At 50.3% G+C, this 17,386-nt stretch overlaps 1 protein-coding gene across 1 annotated transcript in view; it reads left to right on the top strand.

Moving 5' to 3' along the window:
* Window positions 1–17,386, top strand: part of LOC119454032 (receptor-type guanylate cyclase Gyc76C-like) — a 325,333-nt gene that overhangs the window by 246,478 nt on the left and 61,469 nt on the right. Inside the window, 2 exon segments of the mRNA XM_037716047.2 lie at window positions 1,770–1,841; window positions 2,742–2,988. Of these exon segments, the coding sequence (XP_037571975.1) occupies window positions 1,770–1,841; window positions 2,742–2,988 (319 nt within the window).

The following is a 17,386-nucleotide window of genomic DNA, read 5'->3' as shown; positions in this document are numbered from 1 at the left end:
ATCCTAGCACCCGTATAGTTCTCGGACTATAGTCCGCAAAACATGGTATAACCTCCGGCTGCCTGTTTTGCAGCGCCTTCGTGTAGTTCTCCCGAGTATGAACTATCATCGAATGCGACCACCTGGTGGGGTGGGGCGAAGAAATTGCGCTTTTATTGCCTCGTCATCGCCGCCTTCGTACGTCGGTCATGTTTCCATGTCGGGACATTTTCAATTGAAGTATATTTCTCTTGATCGTGTCGGAGGCGCTTTCGGCAGCTTTCCCAGTCTTTGCGCAGCGGCTTTTCTGTGGTCTTTTTAATGCGAAAGCATTATGTGCGCCCCATGTAGCAGAAAAGCCGGCGTTGTCCGCAACGAGAGGTACCAAAAATCAGTGTGACGTTATCAGCGTCTTATGTGACGTCATTAGTAATACAGAGGATAGTAAATGATGGAACAACGTTCCTTAGTATGTGATTATGGGTAATTAAATGTGAATTCAAGTGAATTAAGGTGAATTAGAGTGAAGTAAGGTCAATTAAAAGTTAGAACAAGTTAGACGCATGGTGAATTAAGGTGGGTTAAAGTGGATTAAGGTTGGTACGAATTAGAGCAAGGTGGAATAAAGTGGATTAAGGTAGAGTTGTGAAGGACACGTGGCAATGTATGACGTCACGTGTCATGGAGGTAACCAATTAATGAGAAGTCATTATGCTTTCGCATTCAAATCGCGTAAGGATACTTAAGTGACTGTCAGTGTCCTTTCTTTTCTTCTTTTTTTTAAGGTGACAATAAAACAAAGTTTTACTTGGCCACCATACGGTGGTCAAGACTGTCTCAAGAATTAAAAAAAAAAAACGGTAGCACGTAAAGAAGAAGTCCAGTATTACGAAAGTTGTACAAGGAAAGTTTCAGCTCTGTTTTGCGCTGAAATAGCGGGAATAGCTATACGCACATGTACCGTACACAGACCGTGCGCACGCAGCGGGCATACTAGGTAAAATGCGGCTACAGTGAAGCGCTATATCTAATGCCGATCGTATTGTGACTTTAAGCATTGTCGCATAATAGCCCTTTTCATTTCTTCTTCCCTTCATATTAACTAATAAGTGAGCGTGCGATAATGGCTCCTGCAGGGTAAGCAGCTGCACTGAAGGCACCGTCGAATTAGGGCAGATAACGACGTCCTTGCCTCTTCTGTCTTTCGTTCCGTGCTTGTAATTCAGCTGTTAAACTCGCTCCAGCCACGACAAAGAAAGACGTACACCGACCAAATGAAACTTTAAAGGCAAGACGGATGCTTGTGAAGTTTTATTTGGTCGACGTACGCCTTTCCTTGTCATGTTCCGTCCCGACCAGACGGGCTTCCGTCCAACTCTCGATTACTTGCTTCAGCCACGAACCACCAAGATGAAAGGAATACCATTGTGTACAATAATGGGAGTCTTGCAGCAGTGCGGCGCGTGTGAGGGGGTGTGCAAATCCACGTCTTAAATGGTGGAGCCCTCTGGATGTAAATGCGGATCTTGGAGGCCATGCTTTTGCTGGTTGAATGCGGCGGGAAGCGGTTTTTGGGAGCCGGGAACGCGTCATATAGGCGTCCAGTTTTGGACATCACTTATTGTGACACTTGTTCAACGGGCGGTGGCGTATTCGTGAGCGTTCACGTACAAGAGGGAGAAGAGAAACAAAATATATGTACGTCATTACTTTGGTGTTTATGATGATGCGTTGGTAATAATGAGGTCCTTTGATGCTAATCAGATGTCCTCCCTTTTTTTTTCGTGCAGAAATGCTCGGATGCCAACGTTGCGAACATCGAGAACACCACATTTGCCCGCACCGTACCTTCCGCTGCTCTGGTAAGTTCAATGTATATTCGCTGTAATAGTTTGCGTCAGGATAGCTAATATTGACACGTGTGTTTCTTTATCCTTTTTTTTTTTTTTTTCGGGGACTGCATTTCACTCGCTGACTACACTAAAGTTATCGCTCAGAGCAAGATGCGCCTGCATATGATTTGGAATTTATTCGAACATTATCGTTGATTCTATCTGTTGTGTATGTTCTCGCCGAACTTCGTGTAATCTGATTGTATGGGCAACGATAATTTTGTGTACTACTTTTTGGAAGGCACGCGGGCACCAGGGAAACCCGAAAACCGTGACGTCCCACTGACATACAGGCGTGGAGATTCGGCGCGAAATAATAATTTTAAAAATCGGAATGTTTGATCTTCATTTTTTTATTGTAATAGTTAGCCTATTGCTGACAAATTTACGAGTATAGATTAAGGGAAATTCAAGGGGTGCTTAGTTATTCCTACGTGGACGAGAATGCCAAAGCAATGTGACCATCGCGCGATGCTTAGACATTATGCTACAACGCAAATGGTTGGATTCGACTCCCACCAAAGGTCGTGGCTTAGACTCCCAACAAAGGTCGTGGGTTCGAGTGCCTTAATTACTCTATCTTAATTAACGGTACCTTTATTAGCTTCCCCTTCATTGACATCACAGATATCGTGTGGGCTCGACTCCGACCAAAGGTCGAAGGTTTCGTAGCCTTTTCGGACATTGTGGTCACGCTAACGCCGACAACTACGCCGGATTTCCCTCCTCATGGGCCATGTAATGCTTTCGCAGTAATACTTCTGGAGTTTGAACTGATTTAGTGTTTCTCTATAGTGTCTCTCTAAAAAAAAAAAAAAAAAAAAAACATCGTGGACGGTGTTCTGGTGTAACCGGATGTCACGTGCGCAGGTCGTCCGCAGCGTGACGGCCCTTCTGCGCTACTACAACTGGCGCAAGTTCAGCATCGTCCAAGAGAACTCGCTCGGATACGAGACCGTGGCCCACTCCCTAGAGACCCGCATCAAAGAGGAGAAGGGCTTCACCATCAACTCGAGGAACGTGTTCAACTCGGACCTGAGCTGCTGCGAGCAGAAGCTGCCCTGCTGCCAGACCGCCATGACCAAGATGCTGGACGAGACGTACCGCAAAACGCGCAGTGAGTGGGCACACATACTGCTATAATATGCCGCTCAGCACCCTTTGTCCCTTTTCGCGGCGATCCCGTGGGCGCTGCCGTGTTTGATCACGTGGTGACGCGTCCATTGCTTGCCTCAGCTGCCTCCGTTGCCTCCGTGTTTACAATGCATGTACATCACGTCCGGTACGGCTCAGGAAACCTCTGTTCCGGGATATATTGTAGACGCTGACTGTGTGGACGACACAAAGCTTTTGTCACAGCTTCAGAGAACATGTAAAAGCGCTTTCGTAGCTCATTAAGCTTTGTCCAAACGGCGCGAGTAGCGTTTATGGTGCTTGTTCTAAAAGCGGGGTTTATAACGTATTCCAAGCTGTCCAAGCTTTCCGCTTATGAACTGAATCAAGATGAGTGCAGTTTGCTCTTCGTTCTTTATTTGCCAATCACTTTGAAGCAGCGGATTGTCATGTTTCTGAATCAGTAACGTTCCTCAGTGCAGTCACGGTCTGATTATTTTGTGCCTAATCGCTCGAGGGTGGGCTCAGTTGCGGTAGATTTGTCCTTGCCGCACGCCAGGCTGGGAACGTAGATGTTCTGTACTTTGTAACAGCTTGTAGCAAAGACGTATTATCGTTATAGCAACTCGCTTACTCCTGTGGACCGTCACGAACATTGATCAGCTTCGATCATTCGTGTGCTGTCGTTTTAGTCGCTGTGGCAGATGCTTTGGCGCATTGATTCAAGTGTGCGCCCATTCACGTATTCTTTATTCTTAATACGTTGCTGATAGAGTGCGTAAATTTGCGTGCTAGTTGGGGTAGATGTGTGAAGATAACGTGAGTACAACTTACTAGTGCTACTCCCTTCGTAATTGTTGAACGAGCGGTACTCACTCTTGCAGATGTTCCGCGATTGAAGTCCTTTCTCTGGAGGTTAGCGATACAACGCTGGTGGATGAGTGAAATCTTTTTACCCGCGAGGAAAGTCGTTGATCGAGAGCGGCCAGCAACACATGCCGTCCGTATGTAGCAACAGTCCGTGAACTTGGTCACACACATCCATTCAATTCCTTAATATGCCGGTCACTATTTTTGCAGCCAACTACTGCCACCTTCTTCAATCCTCCGCTCCACATTTTTGCAGCATGAATGGAGCACAACGCGTGATCGAAAACCTAATTACATTTGCGACAGCTGATCGCACAGAAACAGGGCAGAAGCGGTGATGGTTTCGTATTCGTGTGCTTTCGCTGAGGCAACGTATGGCGCACGCCGCCGAACGCGCCATCTTGTTTCTTGAGAACAAACTGCTCGCCGAATAGGGTCAATATCGTCTGCCGACCACTGCCACCAGCAGGGGGCGCGCAGGTCGCATTCTCCAGATATTCACCCAGCGAAACCCGTAGGTAGCGAGACACCTTCAAGCGCTGGAATTGAAAAGTGGACGGAAACATCAACCGTCGAGATAAGCAAGAAAGGTTTAGAGTATTAATAAAAAAAAAGGAAGAGATTGATACGACTGGTTCCGTTACAGGCTTAGGTAGCAGTGCAAGGTAGAAAAGTGTTGAAGAAGAGAAAAAAAGAAAAGTTCGAGTAGATGTATAGAAAAATGCTAGAATGAAAAATGAAAAGCATACCTGATTAACTCAAGCAGGCTAGGTGGCTATTTGTCACCGCCCCGTTTCAAAGGGGATGTCAATAAATCATCACCATCGGATCTCTTGTCTTCTGCTGCTATAGTGTTGCCCATATCAACGCTCTGTTCACCGCGTCGTTTTCTGTAGAAAATTATTATAGAATTAAGAAATCGAGTATCTGCTAGAGGAGTCACTACGCGCCGCGGTAGCTTGTTAACTTTGGCGTCGCGCTGCTTCTGAGGTCGCGGTCTCGAATCCCGGTCGCGGCGGCCGCATTTCGGTGGCGGTGACACGCAAAAACGACCGCTTACTTACATTCCTAGGTGCGCGTTAGAGAAACCCAGTTTGGTCAAAATTAATCGCGAGTCCCCCCGACCACACGGCGTGCCTAATAATCAGGTCGTGTATTCGGCACGTGAAACACCTGCGTTTGATTTTAATTTTATAGGAGCCACTGAAAGAGCTGGTAGAGGAGCTACTATAACACCACGGAAATGATGTGCGTTACGCAAATTTGCTTAAACTTAAACCCCTTTGGGCCTCAAACGTCTCTGTGGATTTTGCCAGTGGATAATTTTCGATAAAATATCGCGTTACAAGTGCATCAATTGGCGATGAATTTTCACGCGTGCAGAAATCAATTGGCTTCGTGGGAAATTACAAAAATAAACCGGTTGACCCATGGGGGAAGGGAAAAAATGATCAGGAAGAAGCGGCCACTGAAGTGAGTACGGCCGCCGCGGTATAGCTTAATTATCACCGCACGCATAATATGCGGAATTCGTGGGTTCGCTCCCCAACTGCGGCAAGTTATCTACTCGTTCATTTCTCTTCACTTGCCCTATCGAAATATCCCGTACGCCCCGCATGCCCTGTAGCCAAAATCCTATAGGATATCCTATAGGAAAACAGGTATGTTCCCATGTAAAGCCATACATGACCACATGCATATGGGATTACGATACGGAGCATATGCGTCTTTTCCAACGGGGTTATTGTTTGTAGATTTCAATTAAACGTAGCAATCCCTTTCGAATTCCCTTCTTCTGGCTCGCACTCACCGCGCGTTTCAACGACCACTGTCTGAAATATTAAGGTGCATTTGAGATACCTCTCGTTCACCTATAGCTTCAGAGCTGTGGCGTGCATTACAATTCCCGCGATAATCGCCTCTACAATTCTCAATAATATTTCTCAAATTATTGATTTTTTTAATCAATGATTTTAAGACGCATGTTGTAGTTGCCGTAAAGCAGTCAACCTTTATTTGAAGCATATCTTCTAGCTAAAATACTCGTGCCTTCCGCCAGTTGCGATAAATACCAGCACTCAAGGTCTGCTACGAAAGTGCACTGCTGTTCCAATCAGTGGATTTTCGTACTGCGTTTTCTTCCGCACTGCGTATGCAATTGAGTATAGACCAGCATTGCATTTGGCTGGCAGATTGCAGATGCAGTTTGTGGAAACGGAACCGACCGTATTGTACCGATACGCCCACGGCACAGAAGAGTGTTGCACAGCGCATTTACATAGCAACCGTTCTGATGAAACCCTAACTGCAGCCTGTGCACGCTGGACTCTGTAATGTGGCAGTAAAGGCTAGGTATATAGGCCTTACAAAGAATACGCAATGAAGCGGAAGCCTGTCGTAACGTCGCAACAACTGCAAGCTATCCGAAGTATGTTGGAACACGGTCTTTGGTCCCGAGGGACAACCTGGTTACCTCACTTACACCGCCATACATGTCCAAAGTGCCGTAAAATACTGCGCGTTATCTTCCCTCACCCTTTTTTTCTCGCCTCCTTTCCGCCAGCTCCTTCGGTTGTTTTTGTCTATCTGGACTCTCGAAGTGATAAGGGAAACTCGTAATGTCGACATGGAGATCGTAAAGGTGCGTACTGCCCTCTGGCATTAGGCGTTTCAAGGTGAGCAAGCGGCGGTTCCTGTCTTATCGCGACTGACATCGGTCGTGCGTGAACACGGCGTCGGTAGAAAGGCGTGTACACTACCTAAGTGGCACGACAGTTTCGTTTCGTAGGCCGAGAGTGCCAAGTGCAGTAATCTCTTGAGTACACATCTTCGCGTCGAAAGACGTCGACGCTATACAGCGACACGAAACGTCGTGCGTAGCACTTAGAGAGAAGCTCGTTGGGGTTCAGGAAACTGCGCCGCTTTTCTTCAAAAGATAAAAAAACCTTGCCGCTGTATGCAACGTACGCAACAGTTCAGAACGGTTCCGTTCTGCGAATCAGCGCAGTGTACGCAAGACCTCTTATGTAAGACACGAGATTTCGACGGTTTATAGATCTTGCACAGACTTTCAAGTAGACTGCGTTATTGTTTTTATACTTGCATGTGGAACGGTGGAAAACATCCAGAATGTATAATGTAGACGAAAGTGTGTAGGAAGTCAGTTTCGATTTGTGTATATTGCGCTTTACGTAACTTTGAAATAAAGCTTTTTGTTAGAAAGCCTAGTATTACTAATAGCAGTTGACGAAAGAAGTGTGAGGCTGTAAACTAAAAGGGATGTCGCCACCTTTCCGTTCCCGCAATAGGTCGGCAGAATAAGCGGATACTGACTTGTATTCACACGCCAACATTTTCGCAAGCTGTGTGCTCACACTCACTCACTCACTCACCCTTTCATTCACCAATTTGCTCACTCACTCACTCTTTCATTCGCTAATTCGCTCGCTCGCTCACGCACTCATTCACTCACTCTTTCATTCACTAATTCGCTCATTCACTCACTCTTTCATTCACTCACTCACTCACTCACTCACTCACTCACTCACTCACTCACTCACTCACTTCCTCTCTCACTCGTAGTCACTCACTAACGCTCTATCCTGGGTCTGTGATATGATCGTGGAGCCATGTGAGTCAGCGTAGATTGGTTCCTTCGGCATCGCCGTTGGGCAACGCGTACTTCCGTATAACTCTACACAAAACAGGCAAGTAATCAGGTCAAACGTGGTACTAGCATGAATACACCGCCAAATGCTGTCAGCGCGAAATTTGAGGGCGAACGCGCAACGGGTTCAGCCGAAAGAATTTGCATACTCGACTTTCCAGCGTACGCATCGTTTTGTACCGTTGCAACTAAGTATCCCGGCTGTGGCATTTCGGGGGTGCTTTGTATTTCCATCGCGCTAGCGAAACCTCGTCTACTTGGGCTCACTGTGCAAGGAGCTGTAATAACTCGCATAAAATCAATATTTCATCTCCAAGGCAGAAAGTTAAATTCGGAAAAAAGCTGTCTATAGGAACAGCTTGGCAAAGCTCGGTACCTTTAGGCACAGTTCGACAGTATTGAATTGTTCGACGGTTCGACAGTAATGAGTATTGATCAACTTCATGGAAATAGCGAAAAAGGTGAAGTCAAACATGTCGACGGCAAGTGCTGCGCTCGCAACATATGGCACAAATAAAATTCCGGCAGAATTCATCTCTCGAATAATGTCGACGTTAATGCGATTAGCAGTGAAGCGATGTAGCGGCGTACCGTATTGGCATCGCAGAGATGAGTCACGTATGAGGTTTGCATGCGGCCGGGTTACTCTATATGTTGCCCCCCTGGACACGTTGCGCCATCTGTGGGCGCCGCCGCGAAGTCCGCGCGTGACGTGTGTGTGTGAATACAGTCGAACGCCTTTATAACGAAGTGCTTGGAGCATCAGAAGCCATTCGTTATGCAGGTCGCTTCGTTGTAAAGGTTTACGCACCGCACAAGCTGGCAATAGAACCGGGGCAAAATTCGTTCGTTATACAGGTCATTTCGTTGTAGAGGTGTTCGTTGTAGAAGCGCTCGACTGTATATATTCAGTCAAGACTGTCTGATTATATATGAGGCGGGTTCGACTCCCGTGACCACATGCCCTGCGACCCAAATTGGTCCGATCGACGGTTGGTTTCGAAGCCGCTTCACTTAGCACAGCAGCCCAATGTTTAATCCACTGATCTATACTAAAACATATAGTAGAGATAAGTGATTTAATCATTCGACCGTAGACTACCCTGTGGCAAAAGTTGGGGCAGAAGCGGTTAGACACGCAGACGGACTGGCAGAAAGTCAGCGAAAATTGTATGAGGTATTCCAGGAGTGCTTATTGCAATAAAAGACGGACGGTATTTTTGTACTAGAACCACCAAGGTGCTCTCGGTAAACAGAAAGGGAAAGCAAACACCAGAGCATCAAAATACAGCAAGCGAAGCAGACGCAAAGCACGTTTATATATAATCTGCGCTTACAAAAATTAAGAAACAGCTAGGGCAAGAGATAATTTTTTAAATAATTTTTCTTCGTTTGGTATCTGCAGATCATTGGCGAGCTTGCCCGCTTCCAAATGAGGGCCGCTGAAATTGTGCGACGTCGAAGTAGAAGAGGAAGTGCGTTATAGTAGGGTGCCTCGCAAGTTTCTGCCGAAATCACGCCGGTCAAGTGGCCGAAGATACACGCGTACATCTTGAATAACGAAATGTCCGCGGTCCATAAGGCAATGCGAAGCATGCGGAGCGAGGTTCTTCAGTCATGCCAGTTGGGAAAAATCCCCGTAGACTTACCGCAGCGTATACAGCCTAAATTTAAGCCAGGACAAAGGTAAAACAGAGGCGACCAATACCGCGGCGTTCGCCATCGACCGCCAAACAGTTTAGACCAGTGATATTCTACTGTATAGGGGTAGAAACCAATGCTATAGACGGTCCCGGGCCGTGCAGGTCCGTCCTGAGTCACGTTCTTTCGTGCAAGATGAAGGGAAACATCCGAATTACTTTCAGTTGGCCGTATCTGCTAAACACGCATACCGCGCCTCGCGAAATTGCTTGAATGGTAATCGCATCGACAGCCATCATATAGTTTCTGCCGTAATCATTATAAACCTCCGAGGATTCGCCAAGGTAAACGGGGACGCTTCGAGCGCGTTAGTTTGGCACGGCTTGATTCGCAATCGAACCCGTAGCAAGACGGACCGAGCAAGCGCGCAAAATGCCGTCTCTTCCTATAACAGTAAACTGCGCACTAAATCTCGGCAAATTCCAGAGCGTTGCCGGAGCTGTGTTCGCGATTTCGTGGTACAAACAATACACCGACAAGAACCAAGTAACACAGCATTTAATTGGTGAGGGAACAAAATCAAACACGAATAAGGAGCAAAACTTCGTAGGCGGTATTGCCGTGCCCCTGAAGTAATCGTTGCACGCCGAGGTTTTTCAGCTTTTTCTTCTATTTCTCAGGAATCTGTCCCTGGCCTCCTTAAGGTGTTTCTTGAGGTGCGGTTATCAAGTGGGCATGTATCAGTCGCACGATGGCGTTTAATGTCATCTGAGGCGCAAGTGGTCTACCAGCCTGCGGATCTCCTCGTTCTTCTAGTTGGGTCGCTGCTTCATCTATACTATATAGTCGGCAACCGGCTGCCCGTACTTCCTCTTCGTAGGTGGTCCTCCGTAGCTGTGTCACGTGCTCTCAACGTCCCAGCGCAGAGAAGCAGCGGCCTGCATCTTACACCATCCATGGCACCGGTGGCCGCATTGCTGGCCTCCCGATTTACTAGTCAACTTGGGGCACTGGCTGGGGCCTCGGGTCAATGGAAAGCGCGCGCGGCTTCTTCGCCTCGTCGGCCTTGAAACGAGGGGGTGTATGCCTCTGGCGCAGCAGTGGCCCTAGCTACCGCGACCGCGCGCTGTGCTTCACGGCGGCCTTCGTCCGTGGTGGGGGGCTCCTTCATGGCGGTGTGGCTGTTCCTTAGCTCCGCCGTACTCCGCGCTGTGGCTGCCGGTGTCTTCAGCAGCTTCTCGATCTTGACACGAAGCTACTGTGCCTCGGGGCCATAGCTCTTTTGGACAGTTTTCAGCCTTGATTCGAACTCTGCGATTTCTGCGACCGGAGTCTGCGGCGAAGACATCAACTCGGCGAGCCACCGGCCAGTGTCCCATCCCTGGGTCTGGTGCCTCGGCATTGCTTCCGCCTGCTCCGCTCGGGACTGGTGACGAAGAGGCGAGGGCCCCTGTTGCCAGCTTCCTCCCGCGTCTCCGTCCGCGGCACACTCGTAAGTGCTGCTGCTCGATGAACCAGCACGAGTGCGCCGATTTCCGCCGTCACCAAGCACTGCGTACTGGCGTCCAGTGTCGTTGGAAGAAGCCAAACGTGGACCGGCGGTAGCTCCGTCCTGGACGAGGGATGAGCAGCTGCGTTCTTCGTCTTCGGGGTCCTTGTAATAGACAAACGAGTAAAGATTCTCGTGCACCACTCGAAGTCCTGGTTGCCTGTCCAGGAAGGCAGTCAGCGGGCCCTCGATTATCATATGGGCCGGAAAAGTGCCCAGCAGGTCCTCCAGTAGGTCGAACTCCTCGGCTGGGCCTCCCTCCAATCTCTCTCGCGCCATTCTCACGACCACGTTGGACTCGGTAAGAGCCTTCGGCTCTCGCTTTTCATTGACGGTGGCTTCATCTTCTCCAACGAAGCTGGTTGCTTTATCGACTGCATCGGACGCGCTTGCTTCGCATTCCTTCCTGTCCGAAGGCTTTGCGCTGTCCGATGATGACCGAGCTTTGCACTTGTCAGTCGTCCTCTCTGGAGTGGTCAGAAGCTCACCTTTCGAAAAGCGCAGGAAGACGGGTGGTTCTGTCGCGTATCCGGCAGCGTCGCAGCGACGCTCGTCTGCGTCAGCTTCCGGCTGCGTCGTGAGAAGGGCGAAGAGTTCTGGAAGGTTTGCTTGCATGTTGGACGGCCAGGTGCTAGGAACGATGCTCGTCGGACCGAAGAACGACCGCTTCGATTGGAACTTCCTCCTCCTATGACGCTTCGGAGCAGCGACGGACGACATGACTTAAAGCTTGCCAGGGCGAATTTTCCGGGAGGGTTGGTACTCGCAGCCAGATGTCGATGGCAGACGTGGAACGTTGTCACCGTGAGCAGGACGCGCAGCTCGAGCTCGTACCGCGCATCCAAAGATCAAGCCAGCGAATGCAGTCAGGCCGCATCGGAGCAGGGCACGAGGGCACGCACGCTCCTGGCCCCGATTCCACCTCAGCTTTCTCTTCTTCGAGAGATGCCGACGCGCTCTTCGTTGCTCCGTTCCGGCTGTTTAAAAGCTAAGCTTTCTTGGTATTTTCCGAAGCCCGTCGCCTTTTAACAGCGGAGCTGTTTAAGCTCTTGGTTGCGCCGTGTAGGGCGAACAAAAACTGCTCCTGGCGATGACGTCACCGCGTGTTGCCTAGCAACCACCTCGCGGAGCGGCGTGTGCTTCGCCTCCTCTCCGTGCCGTGCACATGTTTCCTTGACGTGGGACGTTAAGGAAAGAGAAGGAGCTAGAGCATGCGCGTGGCGCTCGCTATGCTCGGAAGAGAGGAAAAGAGAAAATGAGAGCGAGAGAGAAAGATAAAGCAATTGTAGCAGCACCAGCAAGGCAACGCGCAGAGCTGCTGCCGACGTCGTCCGTGTTTCCCCGTTTCCCCGCGTTCGCGCCGAATGCGCGTGGTGTCCGTGACTGCAGAAGGCGCGGCGGCTCTGCAGGTTTCGACTAGGCACGCCCCAGCAAGTGTGGAGACGCAGGTTGGCCGTGAAGTCACCGGAGAGATAAGGCGCGGAGCCGCCGCGACGGCGGCAGACCGCTCGTTGACTCTGGCTAGTACGTGCAGCCTTGACATGGGACGACCAAAGATCCGAACACCCGAAGAAGCCGCTCATCTTGAAGCGCGTCGCGCGGCCAAGCCAGAATCTGCGCGTCGATTCGGAATACCGTGCCTAGCAGCACTTAGTAGCATTTCCTAGCAAAACTTAGCCAAGCCTAGTAAAACCTGGAAGATGCTAGGCCGATCACCAGCTCCGCTGTTTACTCCAGCCATGCACCACTAGTGTAAGCTGCCCACATTTTTCTTTTGCGTTAACATTCTTAGGACACCTCGCGCACTTTCCAGGGGACAACTATGTATGTTTGTGTTTGTTTGTATCTAACCGTTTTCCCGCCTACCTGTGTCACTGAGTTGTCCGGAATCGAATGAGTAGCGCATCGGGCTGCTGTACCGAGGTAACAGGTTTCGAAACGAACCGTCGGACCAACGTGAGTTACTGAGTGTGTGGCAGTGTGCGCATACATTCAACTCAACGAACCTCTTTCACGTCGACATTGGTCACTGCAGACGAAGCACTGGGTAGGTACCGCTGCTCGAAGAAACACTTCGACGCCAACTTGAAGCGTTGGCTGGATATCTGCCACTCGGGTCTGTGCCATGGTCTCTAATGAACCTCTTTGACGCCAACTTGTGCCCCTCGGTGTGTGCCAGTACAGGTGTGCGCCGTTTTTCAGTGAACGTGTTTGACGCCAACGCCGCTTGGAATATGCCGCTCTACAATGACGGAAAAGTTTTATCCGATTCCGAGCGGAATCGAACCCACGTCACAAGGGTTCTTCAAAGACGCTTGTCTGACGCGTGTCTATGCGTTCGCACGCGCCGGTGCACCGTGCATCTCGGAGGCCACATGCAGGCTTCGCGGCTAGGTGGCGTCCAGTGTTCTTAGGTAAGCGCGAAAGAGGAGTTCCGCGGCAGTACACGCCTCAAACATAACTCGTTTCGACTGTTGCAATGCACGTTGTCGCTTTAATAATTCAATGCTAAGCGCGTCACCGCCGACAGTCAACGTGAGATGGGTGCAGCCGAATTATTTTTTATAGATCACTTGGGGCCATTGGGCGTGCGCTGACTGCTGTCGTGCCGAGTGGACAACTTGAGTCACTCCCCTGGATGTGCTGCCATTCTTTGTTAATCCTCCAAAAATGGGTGCACCATGGTGACGCAAGGGAAATGAAGAATCAAATGTATTCGGATATATGTGCGTGCACCTCTCGTCAGCATTCATCCGGTGACGAGAGAGAGATAGAGATGAATAGGATAAATGAGAAGCAGGGAGGTTAACCAGGGACTGAGCCCGTTTGGCTAATTTACACCGGAGGACGGAAAAACTGCAAGAAAAATATAATAAAAGAAGGAGAGAAAGTCCAGCTTTGATGTCGCTTACGTAGTTAAACTTGGCTGCAGCCTTTTCGTGGCCTTCTGCGCGCCGCTGTGATTTGCGAGACCATGATCTCAAGCTTTTTGTCCAACGAGGAAGTTTTTTCGTGTAGTTACCGCTGTAAGACCAACCTTACAGTGGTGCCGGCACAGTGGTGCCGAGGCAGGGAAGGGAGGCGACGTTTAGCTGCGGCACCAAGTGCCTATTTATATCAGAGGCTCCGGCAACAGTCACCAACGCCGCACGCATTTTGTGCGAACGCGGGCAAAACGCCGACGGCGTCGACAACAGTGCTGTGTGTTGCCGGTGCTGCTGCATGTCCAAGTTTGTACAGCGGATAAAACTACTATCCTTACTCCGTATAGCTCTCTACTAAGTTGCTATCGCAATTGATGCTTCGCCTTTCGGGTGAAACTGCGACGACTTTTTTTCAAGCCCAACACACTTAGCGTCTTCAGAGGCCTTGGTGGGAGGCCTTCGCGTCTTCAGAGGCCTTCTCCACGCGTGGGACGCCCATGCGTCCTCGATAGCAGGACATCACGCCGACGCTGATGGTGACGGCGCGAATGCGCCTCTGCTGTCGGTATAATTACTATCGCAATGAAAGAAACCTGCGTTCATATTTATGGTAGAGCATCGGCCTATATACTGTGGTGCTGAGGGAGCCGGATTGAGACCAACGTCGGACATGCACGGCTATAAATCTCGCATAACGCCATTGCCAGCTTCAGTTGTGCAAACCGTCGGTTTGAGACGCTTGGCGTGCGAGTAGCGTCGCATGGCAACAATCTACTGAGAAAAGTGAGAAAATGAGCTCTTCTATAAAAATAGCTGACACTGAAAATTGCAGCTTTACGTCTGGAAAAAAAAATAAATCACGCCATAGCGCGTTCGGAGTCGGATAAGCTAAATTCAAGTTCTGTACTGCCAGCGGGGCAAAACTGACTGCGGTTCGGAAGAAGCGTTAGTGAAGCTTCCTTTGTGGCGTCCGGAGGTATAGACGCTGTGGTTTGCGGATGGCTAGTGCGGGTGCAGTGCGATAAGCGACCCGCCGTGGTTGCTTAAGTGGTTATGGTGTTGGGCTGCTAAGCACGAGGTCGCGGGATCGAATCCCGGCCACGGCGGCCGCATTTCGATGGGGGTGAAATGCAGAAAACATCCTTGTACTTAGATTTAGGTGCGCGTTAAAGAACCCCAGGTGGTCCAAATTCATCTGGAGCACCCCACTATGGCTTGCTTTATAATCATATGGTGGTTTGACACGTAAAGCCCTGTTTAAGTTACTTTTTTTTTTGTGCGATAAGCATTTTTAGTCTACTGCACCCACTGCAGATCGTAAATGAATTGGCATTCAGCAATACGGTTTCGCTAGATTGATTGAATGCTAAACGCATTAACGTCGACACTCATAGTGAGATGGGTGTCGCCGAAATTTTTTGCATCCGAGGAGTTATCAAGGTAAATCGGATGATTCGAGGGCGTAGTAACAGCTTTTGCACAGAGTGATTCACAATCGAACCAGTTGTAAGACTGATGAAGCCAACGCGAAGGAAGCCGTCTCTTGGCTGTAAATGGAGAACCCAGCCGATTTCGAGATCGTGGCCGCAGCTATGTTCTCGGTTTCGTGGCTCCAACAAATAACAGCGACAATAACCAAACAACACAACTTTTAATTGGTGGCAGCGCAAAATCAAACACGAATAACGTAGATAAAATCGTAGCAGGCATCGCAGTGCCCTTGAAACATTCGCAGCATGCGGATATTCTTTTTTCCTTATATTTTGCGAGGCTCGTGTGGTCACCACATTCTTGGTTCTTGTTTTGAGGTGCGGCTTTCCAGGTGGCCAAGCGTCTCTGCCTCGATGATGTCGAATGTCATACGGGAGAAGCCGCCCTGTGACCGCAGAGCCCGTTGGTCCAACTTCTCCTGCGGATCGCCTTGTCCCTGCAGTTGAGCTGCTGCTTTTTTACCATCCGTACTATTTTCGGTGGCCGGCTCGCTCTTCGTTGATCCTATCCGTGGCCGTACCACGTGCGCTCAACGTCCGAGCAATGATGAGCAGAAGCGTGCTTATATAACGACCGCGCAGTTCATGGCATTCTGGCACTGGCGGCTTCCGTGCCGGCCTCCTGAACTTTTTTGCCAACCAGGGGCACTGGCCGGGTACTTGCGTCACTGAGAACCGCGCGCGGATTCTCCTCCTCGGGCTTGGGACGCGGTGGTGGGATCAGCTGATGCTAAAGTGTTCCTGGCTACCGAGGCTGGGCGCTGTCCAGGGCGCCGGCCCCATCCTTGGTGGTGGGCTTCTGCTCGTTCATAGCGGCCGGGTTGTTCTTTGCCTACACCACAACACGCGGCGGCGTTGCCGGGGCCTTGAGCGGCTTCTGGATCTTGGCATGAAGCTGCTGCACCTCGTGGCCTCGGCTCTCTCGGGGAGTTATTGGCGCCTCCTCTTGAGCGCCATGAAACCGCCGGGCAGGGTCCAACGCCTGGGTCTGGGGCCTCGGCATCGCACGTTTCCGGCACCGCCTGCAGGTCTTGCGACTGATGGTGAGGTGAGGGCGCGTGGCTCCAGCCGTCGATCATGCTGCGCTTTTCTTGTTCCTTGCCCTCTCCTGCTCGATGAGCTGGAACGTGCGGGCCGAGGCTTGCAGTCACCAGCCACCGCGTGCCGGCGTCCGCGGTCGTTGTAACGAGGCAAACGGGACCTGGGTTAGCTCCGCCCAGGACGGGAGATGAGAAGCCGCGTTCTTCGTCGTCGTAGTCCGCGAACGTCGCAGCGATGCTTGTCTTCGTCAGCTTTCGGCTGCGTCGTGAGAAGCGCGAAGAGTTCCGGAAGGGTTGCTTGCATGCTGGACGGCCAGGTGCTAGGACTGATGCTCGTCGGACGGAAGGACGCCAGCTTCGACTGGAACTTACTCCTTCCGTGGCGATTGGGAGCAGCGAAGGTCGACAAGTCATCAAGCTGGCGAGGGCTGTGATGTAGTGTGGCCGAAAGCTCCGGGAGCGTTGGTACTGGCCGCGCCAGATTTCGACGGGAGAGACGTGGAACGATTTCACCGAGAGCGAGAGACGCAGCTGCCTGCGCATGCGAAGATCCAGCCAGCGAATGCTGCCAGGCCACATCGGGGCTGGGCACGAGGGCACGCACGCTCGTGCCCCGATACCACCTCGGCTTTCTCTTCTTCGAGAGACGCTCTTACGCTCTTCGTTGCTCCGTTCCGGCCGTTTATTGTTACGGTTCCATATCTATGGCTCATATATATGTATCCCCACTACGGAGTATTGGCTAAGAAGCAGGTAGCTTTTACAAGGGTTGTCATCGTGGCTCTCTGGACGCATCTTTTGGTACTGCCCCGCAGACCCACCACCCGAAGAATTCCAGAAGCTTGTAGACTCGCGAAAGCGGGAGACCCCGCTCGCCAACTCTGCTGCGGAAGTACAAGCCCGAGTCACAGCACGAGCCCAAGAGGTCGCCTTCAGTGCCGACTGATGGCCAGGTGGTGGGTTCGCAGATCCCATCACTCCCAGTACCGACAACAAAGTTTTATGACTGACTGACTGACTGACTGACTGACTGACAAGGGTTTTCAGCATTAGAGCGTGGTTGCTAAAGAGAACGCGTTGTAGAAATTAGAAAAGTTATAGTTATTTTGAGATAAAATTCAGTTGCCTCTTCCCTGTCGTTTGGCTTTCTTTGTCGTTCTTTTTTTTCCTGGATATATTATTGGTTATTTGCAATCTACTTGGGCCATTGAACATGCCCTG

This window comes from Dermacentor silvarum, chromosome 5, assembly GCF_013339745.2.
Source record: "Dermacentor silvarum isolate Dsil-2018 chromosome 5, BIME_Dsil_1.4, whole genome shotgun sequence".
Lineage (NCBI taxonomy): Eukaryota > Metazoa > Arthropoda > Arachnida > Ixodida > Ixodidae > Dermacentor > Dermacentor silvarum.
Note: the sequence above shows the minus strand (reverse complement) of the source record. Positions and strands in the feature narration are given on the sequence as shown.